General features: G+C 33.6%; 1 protein-coding gene across 2 annotated transcripts; it reads right to left on the bottom strand.

The window, feature by feature from the left end:
• Positions 1-257: 257 nt before the first annotated feature.
• On the bottom strand, positions 258-8,747 carry LOC108990067 (beta-galactosidase 8-like). 2 transcript variants are annotated; one of them, XM_035685297.1, is made up of 20 exons: positions 8,629-8,747; positions 8,131-8,507; positions 7,957-8,052; positions 7,558-7,670; positions 7,347-7,413; positions 7,166-7,258; positions 6,892-7,035; positions 6,623-6,711; positions 6,350-6,455; positions 6,113-6,200; positions 5,736-5,854; positions 5,418-5,579; positions 4,177-4,379; positions 3,962-4,071; positions 2,189-2,298; positions 1,925-2,038; positions 1,559-1,660; positions 1,174-1,385; positions 768-1,104; positions 258-676 (listed from the first exon to the last, which is right to left on the bottom strand). In XM_035685297.1, the coding sequence occupies exons 2-20, from the start codon at positions 8,293-8,295 to the stop codon at positions 527-529; spliced, it is 2,580 nt and encodes an 859-aa protein (XP_035541190.1). In that variant the 5' UTR covers positions 8,296-8,507; positions 8,629-8,747; the 3' UTR covers positions 258-526. The 2 variants fall into 2 exon arrangements, with proteins under 2 accessions (XP_035541190.1, XP_035541192.1); XM_035685299.1 differs by having other exon boundaries at positions 8,612-8,746.
• Positions 8,748-17,221: the final 8,474 nt, after the last annotated feature.

Below are 17,221 nucleotides of genomic sequence, written 5' to 3'. Positions count from 1 at the left end.
TCATATATATTGACACTCCTTCAGGAGTTCTATTTTTTTTTTGGGTAATGCCACAAAGTATACTAACTTAGTTAAGTAATATTTTTAATAAGTTTAGCTATTCCTATGCATCCGATCATAGGTCTATAACTGTATGTAGCATTCCACGACTGTATATAGTATCACTCTTGGCTATAAGGCTTATGGTAATTGAGTTAACAGCTCCAACAACAGCCATAAACACAACTTATAAGATTTTAACAGTAGGAACGTTCTACAAAGTGGAAAATACTGTTGAATTGGATAATATATGGATCATCTATGGTAGCACATTACACATGAATACAGAGGATTCCTATCATTTTTCTTCTCCTTGAATAGATCGAGATATATATATATATATATATATTTATATATAATCGGTAGCAAGAATGCAATGAGGTATATGGCTTATGAGACACCTTTTTGTTTTTATGATTGGAATCCTTTTTACCTTGATAACCAGTTAAAAAGCTTATTAAATTAGAGACTTGTGTGACTACTAGTCTTATACTCCATAAAGCGAAGTCTTTGAGGACGCCTCTGACCTCTCTGTACAGGAAGCTTCTACTGCTAAACTCTTTGTCACTCCTTTACACGGGTCACCAAATGTGTTAACTGATACTCCAATGCTACAACTCTTCGATCCAATGCAAGCCTGTTAGAGTTCAGACTTGTCAGTATAAACCCATTATACATTGAATTTTAAGAGGTACACGGGATTTTATAAAGAGTGAGCAATATCACACCTTCTCGACAATGGAAAGAGCCCTCCTGCTGCTGCACTGGCCATGGCTATAGCCCCCACAAGTTCCACTAGGAGTCCCAAAACTCGCAAACTTGATTGAAGAGATGACCTGACCAGGACTCGGGCACTCCAACAATAATGTAGGCCCCAGTTTCCTTCCTGATGTTGAATCTGTATTCCATGTATCTATAGGTGATGGGTGGGATTCTGACACGTGTGAGCATAAACTTCCAATCTGTCTTGTGGCAAAAGATATCTTTGTTGGATCACCACCTATTTCCTCAAACAGTACAAGAGTGTTGCCACTTGATTGCAACCATGAACGGGGTACATGGTACCTGTGAGATCAGAGATATCAGAATCAAACGTTTCACTTTTGCACATTTGATTCTCTGTAAGGCACTTACAGTGTTTGAGATGGCTTCCCACAGTTCCTGAGGCATTTAGATGAGCCATAAGGTCCCCGGTAATTGCAAGAGCCAGCACAGCCACTATTTGGAGAGGCATACACAGGCCAATAGCGCCCAATGCTTTGTCCATTCACCCATGCCTCACCCTTCCCCAAACCTGTAAAGTCTAGTGCAACCGGGTCACTGCCAGCAGGTGCATCAAACTTTGTCTGAATCAAGAAGTATAGCTTTTGATTAGCCTTTGACTAGAATCCACTTCAGGTGGATACGGACAATAGGACAAACGGTCAAGCATGTCATTATGAGTTAACCAATCGTTCGCGATTCCCTTGGTCACAAAATAAGGTATGATAACCAATAATAACTAAAAAATTGATGTTACCTTGTACCAAATCAAGGGTTGGTTCTTGGGTAAAGTAGATTTTGAATCCCACTGCGAAGAACTTCCACTGGACAGACCTAATTCTTCACCTTTGAGTCCAACCTGCACTCACAATGAGAGATGAAACAAGAGGAACAATGAATGTTGTTGCATTTGATCCATTTGGAGAGACATGAACAGAAAATGAGATATCATTTAGGGAGCTGTATAACTACTGATTCTGAATGAATTAATTGAGAATTCAGTTTCTTCATCGCCTAGCCAGTGGAACAACACCATTCTTTGTTTCAAGGATTCCTATCTATTGGTAACCAAAATCAGGACATGTTGAAATAGAAATAAAAATAAAGGAAATAAATAATGAACCTGATATGTCCATTCCTGTGAAGAGAGGTCGACAGTGGTGCCATTTTTTATGCCTTTTAGCTTTACTGGACCAGTGATCCCCGCTCCGGTTTTGTCAAAAAAAGCTCCGTAGTTCTAATATAAATATATTGATTTATGCATTAAAAATAACTTAAGACTTGTTGAATTCTGAAACTTGTTCAACCAATAATAATACCCATTTAGCTTGAAAATTACTATTACAACAATAACTTCCCCTTATTTAACGAATGCAGGAAGGCTGACCTGAAGTCCCACAGTCAAACTCAGCAGATCAATTTTGTTCTTCCCAGTTACAAGTGCAATGGGGATATCCTCTGAAACCTTAGCATTGCCACTATTACCTTTTCCACTCCCTGCAAAGTTTCCAAATCTTAAAATGCTCAATAATTGGTCAAACTACAGAATATCAGAAAGGAATTCAAAGTTAGATTTCACAAGGTAAATGTAATGTTCGATTTACCAACAGAGAATTGTCAATTATATAGATTGCTTTTCTAAATACTTCACCCTAAAAAGATCATTTTGTTCTCTCTTTTCCAGAAAAGTGACAACCGAAGATTAATAGAGAAAGAGGTTTCCACCAAGAAAATTCCGGATTAGAAGGGAAAAAAAGATAAGCCTCAAAGCTAACAATTAAGTAGTGATCAAGGGGTAGTAACTTATATCACGGGAGGAAACTTTGCACAGAGTTTCATTACTATTAATGGGTGGCTCTGTGATTTCTTATGGGCACAGGCATCTCAGGTAATTTAGTCTTATGGTTATTCATTATCTGCATATGGCCTTTTTTTCCTAGCTGCTCATTTTGTTTGGGCTTATAATAAATTAAAAGTTGCTCCTGCTACTCAGCCCAGAGCCTTGAGCATTGTCCAAGGCCGTGCTGTAGGAGTAACTCATTACCTTCTGGGTGGAATTGCCACAACATGGGCATTCTTCTTAGGGATAATGGCTAGGAGGATATGAAAGGCATTATAGCATTAAGGTATCCAAGGTTTAGCCAAGGCTTAGCTCAGGACCCCACTACTTGTCGTATTTGATTTGGATCTATGCCATTGGATGTATGTTGGCACAGGAAGGGTCACTGGATCACCCCATCTACTTTGCAAGTAGACAATTTTCCGCTTGGGAATTATACAGCCACTGAAACTTCTTTATCATGATCCGACCCACACTTAAGACCCAAGATTGAGAACCAAGGCTGCTCATAACAACGTACCAAAAAGAAGGATGTGATGGCCAAACCTAAACTATTTCTCGAGAGATAGCTGTCCATATATTGATAAGGGATAAATGGATTCTCGAGAAGAAAGGAGCCGTGGAGGTCCCCCTGGACCGCTGGATCCCACAAGTAAATAGAAAGTTGGATCTACATTGGATCTCACCTAAATCGCCCCATCTATCCTCCTCGAGAAATTTGATTTCAAACCCTGGTTTGAACAAGAGAAGTACGCCATGCTAATGTGCCCTGGATGATCCACATCTCAGGGTCAGGCGCTGATGAGCACATTGAACTATCCATGTGGCTGAGAGCCCTCACAACCTAGGCACAACGAATCAACCATGCAATTATCAGGGGCGTGCTCTACCCTAAGTTACAGCCTGTTGTGGAAGTCCGTCGACAAAAAGCACCAACAGAAGCTAGATAAGGATTTATGAGCTAAGCAGAAATGGAGTGATGAAAGATTCATCCAACTCTTTTTTTGATAATAAATATGTAACTGGGTTCCTTGATCTAGGTATACAACCATAGCACAAGCTAAAACTTCGAGACAACACATGCACACACACACACACACTAGATGACCAAGAAACCTTCTGTACCTTAACCTAATGATAGACAAAGTAACCTTTGCCTCCCTCAAAATTACAAAGGAAGGTAAGATTGAGCTTCTTCAAGACCAGTGCCCACCTCAGTCTTGGCAGCATTGAAGGATGGAAAACAAGTTTCATAAGGAAGCATACATCTATAGTAATTTCATTTGATCACATTCCCATTGCTATATAATTTCCACTTACCTACAAGCTTCCCATTAGTGAATGCATGAAGGGCATGTCCAAGAGATTCCACATGAAGAACTGTTTGGGATCCATCTTCAAGGAACGGCTCATCACTTTTAATTTCAATGCTGCCAAAAGTAACCAGAAGAAAACGTATTTCAATAGTGATCACATGATAATAACTGGCTGGAGAGCAAACAATTTTTATAAGATAGAATTAGAGACTGCTTTACCCTAATGAGTACCACAGGTAGTCGCTGTTATCAGCTGTGGTATTTATTTGCTCCAATAGTCCAAGTTTCACAAATGCATCATCCTTTGAGATGCCCACTGGTTCATTTATCCAACTCCAACCGGAGCCTAATGCTTCAGATGAATCAATATTGCCTTTCAAAGATTGATGACTGAAGCTTGGAATCATTGCCGCAGAGTTAATCTGTCGTGAAAAATTTATATCACGTGATTAGTTAGAGAATAATGTTAAAACATATTGAAATTGATTTTTTTAAAGGAAACTGATAAACAACAAAAATGGTTAGTGTAGCATTTAGTTGCTTCCGCATTTTGAAGATGCTTCACATGCCTGAAACTTCCTTGGAAACAGGCTGCAATGCGGGCCATGACGACACTCTTGGTTGCAGTGCATCGCAAGTAAGAGAAAAATCATTCTTCTCCCATTATTTTGCACAGAAATAATGAAGGTATAACTTATCTATGTGACTTGCACGCATAATTGTCTCTTATGCCAAAACAAATATACAATCACTAACAAATTTCCTAAACCAAGTCTCATCTAGAGTTCCTTAGAATGGTAGTAAGGTTGAATCTGTCAACTTGTCCACAAAAGAATTATGTAATTGAAAACTTCTAAAATACTAGAAACCAATGGATTTAACTTTTTTGCAAAATAATAGAAAATAACTTCTTACAAAGATTACATGTCTTGAAATCGTTCTATAAAAGTTAGTGCTGAAAGTCATTTAAAAAAGATGCTCACAAATATCCATTGAAGAAAAATCAACATAATATATGGAAAACTAGTATGCAAATGTTTAAAAATAATAGATGGTTTGTTTGTGTCCACATTTCAGCTATATGCACATCTAGTCTTCCAGTGAAAGAAGTAAATCCAGAACAATCAATGGAAATTATGAACTACCAAAGAACCCATTGCAAGTTGAAAATAGCAAGCAAATATCTAAGCAAAGCCAGCATTTAAAAGAAGCTCGATAACATCCTGACATAACCCATATTAATATCATTAACAATGAAATCATTTAGGAACAATCGATTATGCCGATACAAGTAGAAGATTTACAGATTAATACATTAATAAACTTCTGAAGGAAAATCCGTGGAATGGAGCTACACATCTAACTAAGAAAAACTAATCATGATTCACATTTTCCGGAAGAAATAGAGGGAGTTGTGAGGCAAAAAGATACACTGGAAGTTCATGAGTAACAAGGCATACCTTTGCGGTATTAAGAACCACATTCTTGCAGTCAGGTAAAATGCTGACAGACCATGCAGGTAAGCTATATGAATTACCATTGAAATTCACAGTTGCATCAGATTGGGTGCCCACATTAGCAAGAAAAGCAGCACACACAGATCCTGTTTTATAAACTGCAGCCTGAAACTCAAAATAAAAGCATACTAATTAAAAACTTGTTACTTATAAAAAATGAAAGATTACACCTTACGCCTCAAAACTTAAACTCATTTAAAGCATGAAGTAGAAGTGGCCTTTCTAACAAATGGAATGATTGTAAATGAATAATAAAGGTACCTCTAAGTTTTGACCAAGAGAAGTAACTGTTGGATCAGTGCCCACCAATGCTTCTTCACAAAGCTTTACCGCCTTATGTACATCTTTTAAGTGGCCCCACTTAGGTTGTCTAAGAATCCCTGCACCATATAGGGTAAATATGGAATTCATTAAGAAAAAAGAGTTTTCCTAGTATATTATGAAACCAAGTAACTATGGGCTATTATACAACTTTTTTTTTGGATATAAAAAGAACATTCTAAGTGCTTGCAAGATCATCTAACCATCACATTGACAGAAAATGTTAGTTAGACTGTTTGTAATTGATGACCTGGAGAGCATCCACACACTCTTACATTCTAAACACCAGATATATGAAAGATGAATCGATATCATACCATACTCGTCAATTGGAGCATCGTAATCATAACTTGTGGAAATGAAGGGTCCACCAGTAGTTCTGCCAAAGTTAGTCCCACCGTGGTACTGTTCAAGAGCAACCAACAAATTTAATTCAGCACTTCATATTTTTGTGTGTCACAGTTTAGACTGGATTTTATCCTAGAAAACAAGGAGATTATTGAAAAAAAAAAACTATGTCAAGCCATCATAAACTACCAATATAATTCCAGTACCATATAATAGTTTTGGAAAGTTCCACCAAGCTGGAAAAAGCGAGCCACAGCAAATGCGAGGTCTTCCACAGGTCTGTAGGGTACAGGACCACCAAACGAGAGAAACCTAAAATTCGATACAAGTAGAAAAGGTCTCTGATAAAAGAACAAAATTTTCTTCCAGCAAAAAATAAAATTAGAGCTCGATGTTGATATATGTGATCAATTCATATCCAGGGAAACAGCTTCCTCATTCTAAATACGAGATTGTCAGGAAGTAAAGGGCTAGCTTACCATCCACTCCAATTCTCAGTCCACATTTTTGGCTTCTTGTTAGAATTAGGTTTGAATTGGTCACAGTAAAATCCATTGCAAGTGTTAATCTGTATGTAAACGAGATTGAAAAAAAGTTATAGCAAGCCAAGTGGCTAAAATAAATTCCCATATTGGTATAGATAATCTGATGTAACTTGGTCAACCACACGTATAAATTTATGCTGTGCCCATGATCTATTATAAGTCAGTTGATAAATTCCACGCAAGGTAAGAAGACATAAACTCACAATTGGATCAGGAGCATCTGCTTGCTGGCACATGACCCAAGGCACCCCTGTATCCAAAGACGTAGCCATGGCTGCTGCCCAATTGATGTATGATTTAGCCGCAGGCCCATATGCCCAAGCTACGTTTCCATACTCATTTTCTATCTGGCGTAAGTAAAGAACAATAAAAATCAACAGCCATACTGATTTCCAGAAACCAAAAGTTCAATCTGAGATCATCTAGGAATCATTGTAACGAGCAGCCCCAATTGCGTCAAATATTTGGAAAATTAACCTGAGATAAAATTATGGGTCCACCCTGAGAGGCATAAAGTTTCGCCTGCTGCATCAAGTCCACAATCTTGGCTGTGAATCGCTTCATTTCTGCCTGAAACAGAGTTTTGGAATCAAAGACTAAAGTTAAGAAAATACCAAAACAGGAGCCTGATATTACAAAGCAGGGTGAGCTTGAGAACCTTGAACGGCTCATTGTCAGTTCGAAACTGGATTCCAGGAATAAAATGCAACCAGACGGGAAAACCACTGTTCAAGAATTGAAACATACAAATGATTATATAAGAAAAAACTTTAGATCATAGTAAAGATCAGCAATTATCAAGTCAGCTTCTTTCTTTCCCGCCAAAAGACAAGAACAGCCATGCACTAAGATTGTATTAGAATCTTTACCCATAGTTCCATTCCGCGCATGCATAAGGTCCGATACGAAGATGAACATAAAGACCAGCATCAGCAACTGTCTTCACAAATTTCACCAAATCCTTTCTTCCCTCAAAATCATACTGCACAGTTGTCAAGTATGTCAGTTCGAAATCAAAAAAGTTTGTTATTTTATCTTCTTTTTTCCCTAAATATGGAAAGCTCTGCAATTTGGTGAACTGTGTAACATTATCTGCTTTATTGATTCTAACTTTTTAAGTTGTAAGTAACATGAATCAGCTCAAGACTTTGAACTCCATAATTCTTTCCGCATTTCTTCCGATCAAAATAACGAAGCATCAAGGAATTCGCCAGAGGCAGAAACAGTACTGCCGGCAACTAAAAATAAAATAAAAGAGAGAGAAAAACCTGGTTTCGAACTTGTTCGTGCAAGTTCCAGAAAACGTAAGTCTCGATCACATCCAATCCTCCGTCTTTAGATTTTTGTATCAAATCCGGCCACATCTGCGACAACATTGAACAATTAGTAACAGGAAGAGAGACCGAGGCTTCAGAGAGAGAGAGTCCAAGTGTGGCTGGCACCTCGGGAGTGCTACGAGGGTAATGAATGGAGCCGGAGATCAAGACCCGGCGCTTTCCGTCGATCACTAGCGCTCTGTGATCGTACGTCACATTGCCACAAAACGACGTGGAGGCCAGCAGGCCGAGCACCCAGCAGAAAACCAACAGAAACCCAGTCCCTCTCATGGCAGGACGCGCGCCTTTACTCACTTTCAAGATGGGACTTTTTTCCTCTTTAGTTTCTTATCTGTACAATTTATACACGGTTTGGGTTCTGAAACAGTAGTTAATGGCTTAAAAGCAAGTTTTCTTGCTTTTCTTAAGCAACATTCCTTTGCTTTGCTTCAGCTGATGCCTTCTTTACCGATATGTTTCACATGGCCGTGTTGCTTGCCCGCCTTAAATAGCAAAGACTTGGAGTCAAGGGAATCGAATACAAAGAAAGGAACAGAAAGCTTAAAGACGAAAAAAGATATATCTATCCATTATCCCATCCCTATACCGGGGAGCACACGTCACCTCCGACTAAGAGCGCGTCATCACCGTCATCCCGGCCGTCGTTTTCGTCTTCTCCTTTATCAGACACTCTGTCTGTAGAACTCAGCTCAGCCACTCCCTTGTCTGCTTTGAAGTTAGATAAACAGCAGCAATGGCATGGCTATAATTATATAGAGAGTTGGGAGAAATCGTATGTGCACGAGATCAGGGGAAGATATGTGAGGAAGTTGTGAACAGTCTAAGTAGGAGCACACGTGGAGAACAGTTAAGTAATTCTCGTAGCTCCTGAGCCCTCAAGTTGCTGAGGATTTCAGCTCTGTTTCATTTGATTAGCGTCCCTTTTCCGGCAGTTGGCAAACGCGTAATGCTTCTTTTTATTCTCATAAATTCAAGCCTTCTCCTGACTTAATATTGATAATTTCTTATTTTTAAATACATCTTTTTAAAACAAGAGTTTTATTATACACAATCATTTTTATGTATTTTTGTGATATTATTATATTTTATTTATTTATTAATTATTTAATATTATATCGAGAGATTTTAAGAAGATAATGATTAAAAATAGAATAATTAAAATAATAATAAATAGTATTTATTTAATATATTACATCTTAAAGCACTATCTTTGTCTTCTTCTATCTAGCTTTCATATCATGATAGTTTGATTTTAAATGGAACGACGGCATGAATTTAAAATGATTAAAAGCCCTAATTTTGTTTCTTCCTTTTGGTTAAGGGTTCATTTGGTTTTTTATTTTCTGAACTAATTTTTGTTTTGAGTTTGGTTTCCAGTATTTTTTCCTTAAAAAACTCACTTTAACTTTTGGGTCATGCAAAATTTCTCAAAGAACTCCTTGCATTTTGTGAAAATGAAATAAATACTTTTTTTCTGTATTTGAACACAACTCCTTGTGTTGTGGGATTCAAAGTCATTGTGAAATGGTGTAAGAAACACAAAAGGTAAGGTTTATTAGTTTGTTTTTCTAGATGAGATGAGATAATTTTTTTTTTTTTTTTTTTATACTTTTGGAGGGAGGTGTTGAACTTCAGACCTCCAATTTGGAGGGTGGAGTTATGTCAATCAGGCTACAGACCTTTGACAGATGAGATGAATTGAGATAAAAGTTAAAAATTAAATAAATATTATTAGAAAATATTTTTTTAATATTATTTTTGTTTTAAGATTTGAAAAAGTTAAATTATTTATTTTATTATGTAAAAATTTAAAAAAATTATAATAATTAGATGAAATGAAATAAAAATAATTATAAAAATAAACAAGACCAAAAGCCAACCAACTCTTATATAAAAATTTATTGGATGCGTCCATTCAAAAAGCCAACCACCGCCTTTCATTTATTTATTCACTACAAATCATCTTAACCATTTATTTAATAACTTTTTACTAAAGAAAAAGTATTATATTTATTTTTTTTATAATAAAAATAATTTTACAATCTAACGTATCATATCAAATTATATTAATTTATGAATTTATATCTTTACGAAATATAACCCAAACTTGCGTTGGATTTGAAGCGCATGCGTTTTATTAAGATGGTTTGGATAGTTTATCCGACGGAAGCGAGATAGGTAAAAAAGATTTCATAAAATTAAGTTTGCAAATTAACGTAATTTTTTATAATAAAAATAATTTTATAATTTGACATATAATTCCATATCATTTCAATTTAAAAATTTATTTTTATAAAAAAAATCTGTAACTAAAATATTTATCGCATGTGATGATCTAGTGGTTAGAATTATTTTTAGGGAAATGCTATGCATTAGCCCCACACCAGCACATACTTCACATCACTTTTTTTTTTTACACTCAATAAATTGAGTGTGTGCTGGTGTGGGGCTGATGCAAATATTTTTCCTTATTTTTAACTTTTGTTAGTTACTTGTTGTTGAGTTAGTTAAGACGCGTCTCTCAACCCTTTTTTTTTTTTTTTTTTGTACTGTCAGATTCTCTTCCCATTTCCTTTTTCTTTTCTTTTTTGTTTTTTTCACTGAGTCCCAACTCCTAGAAAATTCTCCTGCAAACTACAATTAAAAAAGATTTTTCCAGTTAAGAGCTTAACCAAATAGGGTAGCAGCCAACCCCCGTGAGGAGTGGAGAGGTCCCCAGCCTCGGGTCTTTTTCCCCTCTCTCTCTCATCATCGATTCATCATCATCATTATCATCCTGGTTTTAAATGATTAAAAATGATTTATTATATTTTTCTTATACATCTATTATTTAATATAACCTATTATATAATACCACATTAATAACTGTTTAAAAAAATAATAAAAACGATGATAAGTAATTTTTACCTTTTTATATATAACTTCAAAATATTTTATAGTTTTTAATTTTTCTTGTTTAACTTTTTTTTTTTAAATTTTTATTAGATGACACAAAACGACATGCGTTTTTGAAGTGGCACACTGTTAGACTTACAAATTATACATGAATTATAATCATTATATAGGAGGAACAAATTTATTTATGAGGATGTTGTTCTTCAAGTTTCTTCTATGATTATTATGGCTTTATCTATGCAATTTGAATTTAAAAAAGTGCAGGTTTTTAATGATTTTAGCCGGGATGCGCCAAGAGTGTTATGTTGGAATCCACATTCTGATGGTGTTTTGAAAATCAATGTGGATGGTACTACTTTTGGTGAAATAGAAAACGCAGGTATTGGACTGGTTTTAAGGGACTATGAGGGTAATCTTGTTGCTGTTATAGTAAGCTGTAAAATGCAGTCTCTTTCTCAGAATTTATAGAAGCGATGACTTTGTTAAGAGGATTACAGATTTGCTCTCAATGGGAAATTTCCAAACTTATTGTGGAAACTGATTGTCTTCTTCTTGTGAAAGATTTGAACTATTCTTCAGAATTTGTAACTGATTTGACTTACATTATTGATGATATTAGAAGATTGACTGATATTAGAATATTGACTAAGAATTTTTAGGAGGTGAAATTTTTGTATGTAAATAGCTAAGGTAACAAGGTTGCTCATCTTTTAGCAATATATGCATGGCATGTAGAGGATATAGTTATGTGATGGGATTTTTATCCTTTTGTATCTCAAGTTGTTTGGCTTGATAGGCAATTTCTTATAAGGACTTGATTTAATGAATGATCCTTAGTTATAAAAAAAAAAAATTATTATATAGGACCTTTTTGTTCAAATGCAAATCACGATACCTGATTTATTTAATCAATTACAAGACTCATGATCACATAATTATTTATCGTTATTCATTTTTTTTTCTTGCTTAGGTTTAAATTAAGGGTGTAGTTTATCCAATTCATTTTGATTTTAGTCATTTTGTAGAACCGAATCAATCTCCATCAATTTTGATAATTTAAAAATTAATATCGAACCGATTAACCATTGGTATATATATACACACACCGGTCTGATTCGGTTCAAACTTATTTTCAAAGTATGAAAGTACCAGATAGTTTATAATCGGTTATGGACCAAACCGATATAGTTAAATTGGTTTGCCGATTATTTTTTTACACTCTTAATTTAAACATGATATGCTAGCTTTGGTCATTTTATTGGAGAAATGACGAGTCAAATATTTGCATTAATGAATTGACGTGAGTTTTTTTTTTTTTTTTTTATAGATTTAATAAATTGAGGTAAGTTAATACAATTTATTAGATTAAAAAATTTATATTATTATAAAATAGATCTTAAAAACCCTTTATATTAAATCACGTAAATTTATATATTTTATTACATAATATTTCTATACAAACCCCTCTTAAGAAAACCCAAAATTGCATGACTTTGAATTTATAAATTCTTATTAACACGTGAAAACCAGATCACTCTATTAATATTCGCCTGCACAATTTGCCGACGCCTTAATAGCGATAGCTCGACTCTCGACGAAATTAGACCTATTAGCGATAGCCCGACTCTCGACGCAAATATTTCGATTTGAGAAAAGCTTGTATCTCACTCATAGTTGACCGCTACAGTATATTGATGAGAGATTATTTTTTTTAACTTTATTTTTGGTATATTTTTTTATTTTTTAAAAATATATAAAATAAAATAAAAAATAACTAACGATATAAACGAGCGAGTAGCACTGCTTTTTGGATTTAATCACTTTTTTTTTTTGTTGGACTTCCAAATGATGCAAAGAAATCAATTATTTTAATAAAAATATTAAATATACTTAAAAAAAATATAAAAAATTTAATTCTAACCGTTGAAAATTAGAATTCCAAATGATGCAAAGAAATCAATTACTTTTATTTATAAAATTTTAAAAATTATCTTATAAATAAAAATATAAATATATACATCACTCCTCAATCTTCAATTACTTAAAAAATGACAAAATTTATAGAGCACCACAGCAATTACTATGGCAATTATTGTTGCCTTTAGAGGTACGGTTGATGATAAGGTCCGCGCGTTCACATTTGGTTGAGTTTTCAAACTGAGTACGTACCAATCCCACCACCGACGCCCACTATACCTTTTCTCATGATTTCAAATAGGGGTGTAACCGGTCCGGTCCGGTCCGGTTTTGGATAAAATTTAAGACCGAATCAGTATGTATCGGTTTTATATTTTTTAAAACCGATTACGTACCGGTTACCCTCCTAAACCGGTACTTTCGGTTTTACCGGTTTCCGATCCGGTCCGGTCCTGTTTTCCAATTTTTTAAAAATATAAATTTCACAATTTGTCATTAAAAATTTGTTTATAAAAAAAAAATTGAATTAAAAAAAACTGTTTTATACTTTTATTAATATATTAGACTATATAATAGTATTAATATTAGACTATTGGTATAGTTATAAGTTATATATTAGTATTAGTTATAAACTTTTAGTGATTTAGTATTAACATTTTATGTAATAATTTATAATTTATAATAAGAAATTATTTCATATATGAATATATATGTTATATATAAAATTTCACATAAAAATTTATAATTATACATTATATATAAAACTTATATATATTAAATATTAATATATATAAAATATTTTGTATAAAACTTATATATAAAAATATTATTTTTTTATTTTTTTAATCAACCGGTCCGGTCCGGTTCGGTCCGGTCCAAAAAATTCCGGAACCGGACCGGAACTGGCCGGTTTTTACGTTTTAAAAACCGGTTCCGGACCGGACTGGTTCAAAACCGGTAAAACCGGTCCGGTTCGGTCCGGTCCGGTCCGGTTTTCCGATTTGAGTTTACACCCCTAATTTCAAATATATATATATAAATTTTATAAAATTAAATTAGACGTAATTTTATATCATATGTTATATATATTTTATATAAAAAAAAATCTTAAAATTTAACATATCACATTAAATTATGTTAATTTATAATTTAAATTTTTTATAAAATTATTTTGTAATTAAAATATTTCTTTTATATATATATATTTATATGTATATGGTAATATGCTATTTTTATCAGTCAAATCATGATAAGCTCTGCAAGTCACGTATCCAATACACCCAACTAGCTCTATGGTCTCAAAGGTGCGGATTAGGTTGTTGATGGATAGAGTATATATGTTTTATTTAATGGATATAAAAGGAATTAATAATTGAGAATTTGATCCTTATATATGATTTTTTTTTTTTTTAAGGTTATTATATAAAGTTTGAATGGATATGTATGTAATATGTAGGTGTCATCAATTCCACGACAAAGGTCACATTCAAACGTGTCGTGCTGTGCAGGGAAATCTGACAATGCAGTCGGAAATCAAATCAAATTTTTTATTATAAGATATTAATTATATCATTTCCCTATTTATTTTTCCCTCCCTTTCTTTCCATGTCATGAATTCTCTCTTGTTTTTTTTGCCCTTTTCATTGTCAGTGAAATAAAAGCTTGATTTCTTCGTCCGAGATTAGCATTATGGCATTTTTGCACTCGGCCCAGAATCAGATATGCCTTTGTGTAAGGCAATGACAGCTTTTATCATAATATTTATAAATGAGTGCTCACCTACAATTTTATTTATAAAATTAATTTTGTTAGTTTTATTTTTTATTTTTTATTTTATTATTTTCATCATATCAATAATTGACATATATAGAAATAATTTTTTTACAATTTTTTTTTAAGTATATTTAACATTTTCCTTAAATAATCACCTCGGTTTTATTTTTTATTTTTTTATTTATAATATTTATCTAAATTTTTAAAAATTCATAATTAGATATTTCTGTCTAACTCTGATTAATTTCTTAACCACTCATTGGCAATAAGGACATGTGTTAACTAATAAATATCTTTCAGGCATCCACTTAGATACCGTTTGAATTAAGAAATGAAATAAAATAAGATAAATTGAAATAATTTGTGAATTATAGTTAGATTTATGAGTTAAAATTTATGAATAATAGTTAATATTATTGAGTTGAGTTGAGTAAACAGTAGTTATGCATGGGCGATGTTCAGATTTTACAACTAAACTAACCATACGTTAATTAATAATTAGAGATATCAATATTAATAACCATACACAAAATAGGTTAATTAATATTATTATTGACAAAGTTAATTAATAATTGGAGATAGGAATATTTTAAAATAAAATAAGTGTTTTGACTATGAACAATGTCTAGTCAAAGATGGAGAAAGATTTGGATTTACTGTAGCTCATATGTGGAACCAAGTTTTGGCTACTCCAATAAGAGGGTTTTAATAATATAAAGCCGAAATTTTTAGATGCATTGGTATTTGGCTAAATCAATGCTAGTGCTTTTAAATATAATTTTAGAAAAATTCTACTTATCATTCTTACACTACATATTATACATAAAAATATGTATAGTATGTGGTGTGTGGGGATAATAAGTTGCAAAAATCATTTTAGAGTTTGCAAGTTTCATATACTTATTTTAAAATAAAATGAGATTTATCATTATCTCTAAAAAAAAAAATGAGATTTATTGTTAAAAAAATAATTTTTTCGTATAAATTTAAAATTTATCAACTTTTTAAAGAAAATTTACTAGACTTGTATATGGATGACTATATGTTACGTTTTTTTATTTTTTGAAATGTTAATAATAATAGAGTAATGTTACATACAGTCGTGGAATGCGCAAACGCCGTGCAGTCGCTTTGAAAAAGAGTGGGGTCCACTATTAAAAAATTAATTTCTTTTCAGGTGGGTCCTTTATTTATTCACTTTTTTCAAAGCGACTGCACGACGACTGCACGCTCACGACTGCAAGTATCATTTCTCATAATAATAAGTCTTACGTGAGGATGGACGGAGGAGAAGAAAAGCGCGCATACATATTGACTTTAAAATATTAGTGGTTGGGGGGTTTGTCTATTTTGAAAAATAAAGGTATGGGCGGTGCGACGAGGTTCGACCAAGTGGTTCTCCACCATTGAAAGCGATGCTGCATATATGCTATGAATTGTGGGACAAATCATGTTAATCCAACCACATGTACCAAGGAATTGACATCATGATGATATCTAATGATTTTTTTTGCCAATTTTAATGTTGATATCATCTCAACCAAAGTTGACTTCATCCTTACAAGCCTTGCAAATGACATTCCATTCCTTACTTAGTACCTCAATTTGGGTAACCTAACAATACAAGTACATTGATGAATAGAGATAGTCTTTCTAATTGGGTGGTTCAATTTTATAAAGAGATAAAGACATCATATGAGCTTAGCAACATTTAATGATGTTCACTTAAAATGTTTTGAAAAGTGTAGACATTACATGAGTAATGAATAGGACTGAACCAAAAAGCCGGCCCTTTTTTGCTTCAGTTTTACTAACCCGACTTGTTTTAAAAAATTCAGTTATTAGCCGATACCTGTTTAAAAACACTCGTTCATTAGCTCGGCACCGACAACTTTGCAATCGATTGGATTCGATTCAAAGCGTTTCACATATTTCTTCTTCAAAATTCTATCTTCCTTTCCAACGGAGAGAGAGTTCCCAATTTCCCTTGCAATTGCCCCCTCCTTTCCCGTGTGATAACCTGAGCATCTCTCCGGCTTGGTTCCGAAAAATCGAGACAATAATAACGTCGATGTTTTTGCACCAAAGCATCCATACCTCCTAGGATTTTTACTTTCTATTTTCTTGTGAGAATTCAATATCCAGGTTTGACTCAAATCAAGTCTTTGAGAATTAATTATGCCGAATAAATTAAAAAAAAAAAAGAAATCATCACTTTCCATACTCCATAACCCTGAAAGGATAGGAACTAGGAACTATGCTGCCAGCACACACCTCTTTCAAAAGAAAAAAAAGTACAAATAAATTGATGAATTCAAATTTTTCTGATAAAAAAAAGAAAAGAAAAGGAGAGAAAAACGGGTCGGAATACCCGTTTTCTGTCGAATCTACCATCGGGTTGGGTAATCAGCCAACGATTAAACGGCTGAACTTAATGGTCCCATTTCGGGTCGGGTCGGAACTAGTAGTTTCCGAACCGGGTCGGGTTGGTGAACAGCTCTAGTAATGAATACTATATAATATATCTATCTCTTTCTGTATTGCACTGTTTAAAATTTGAGAGTATCTTAATTATAATTTATAAATTAGCTAAGTACCAAACCCTTTCATA

This window comes from Juglans regia, chromosome 14, assembly GCF_001411555.2.
Source record: "Juglans regia cultivar Chandler chromosome 14, Walnut 2.0, whole genome shotgun sequence".
NCBI classification, from domain to species: domain Eukaryota; kingdom Viridiplantae; phylum Streptophyta; class Magnoliopsida; order Fagales; family Juglandaceae; genus Juglans; species Juglans regia.
This window is presented reverse-complemented; position numbering and strand designations above follow the sequence as displayed.

Excerpts from the sequence above, each read along its gene's own strand:
- LOC108990067 (XM_035685297.1), bottom strand. The coding sequence starts at position 8,295 with ATGAGAGGGACTGGGTTTCTGTTGGTTTTCTGCTGGGTGCTCGGCCTG. Across the intron at positions 8,053-8,130 it reads ACCCTCGTAGCACTCCCGAG|ATGTGGCCGGATTTGATACA; the intron begins GTGCCAGCCACA and ends ATGTTGTCGCAG. Across the intron at positions 7,671-7,956 it reads ACGAACAAGTTCGAAACCAG|TATGATTTTGAGGGAAGAAA; the intron begins GTTTTTCTCTCT and ends ACAACTGTGCAG.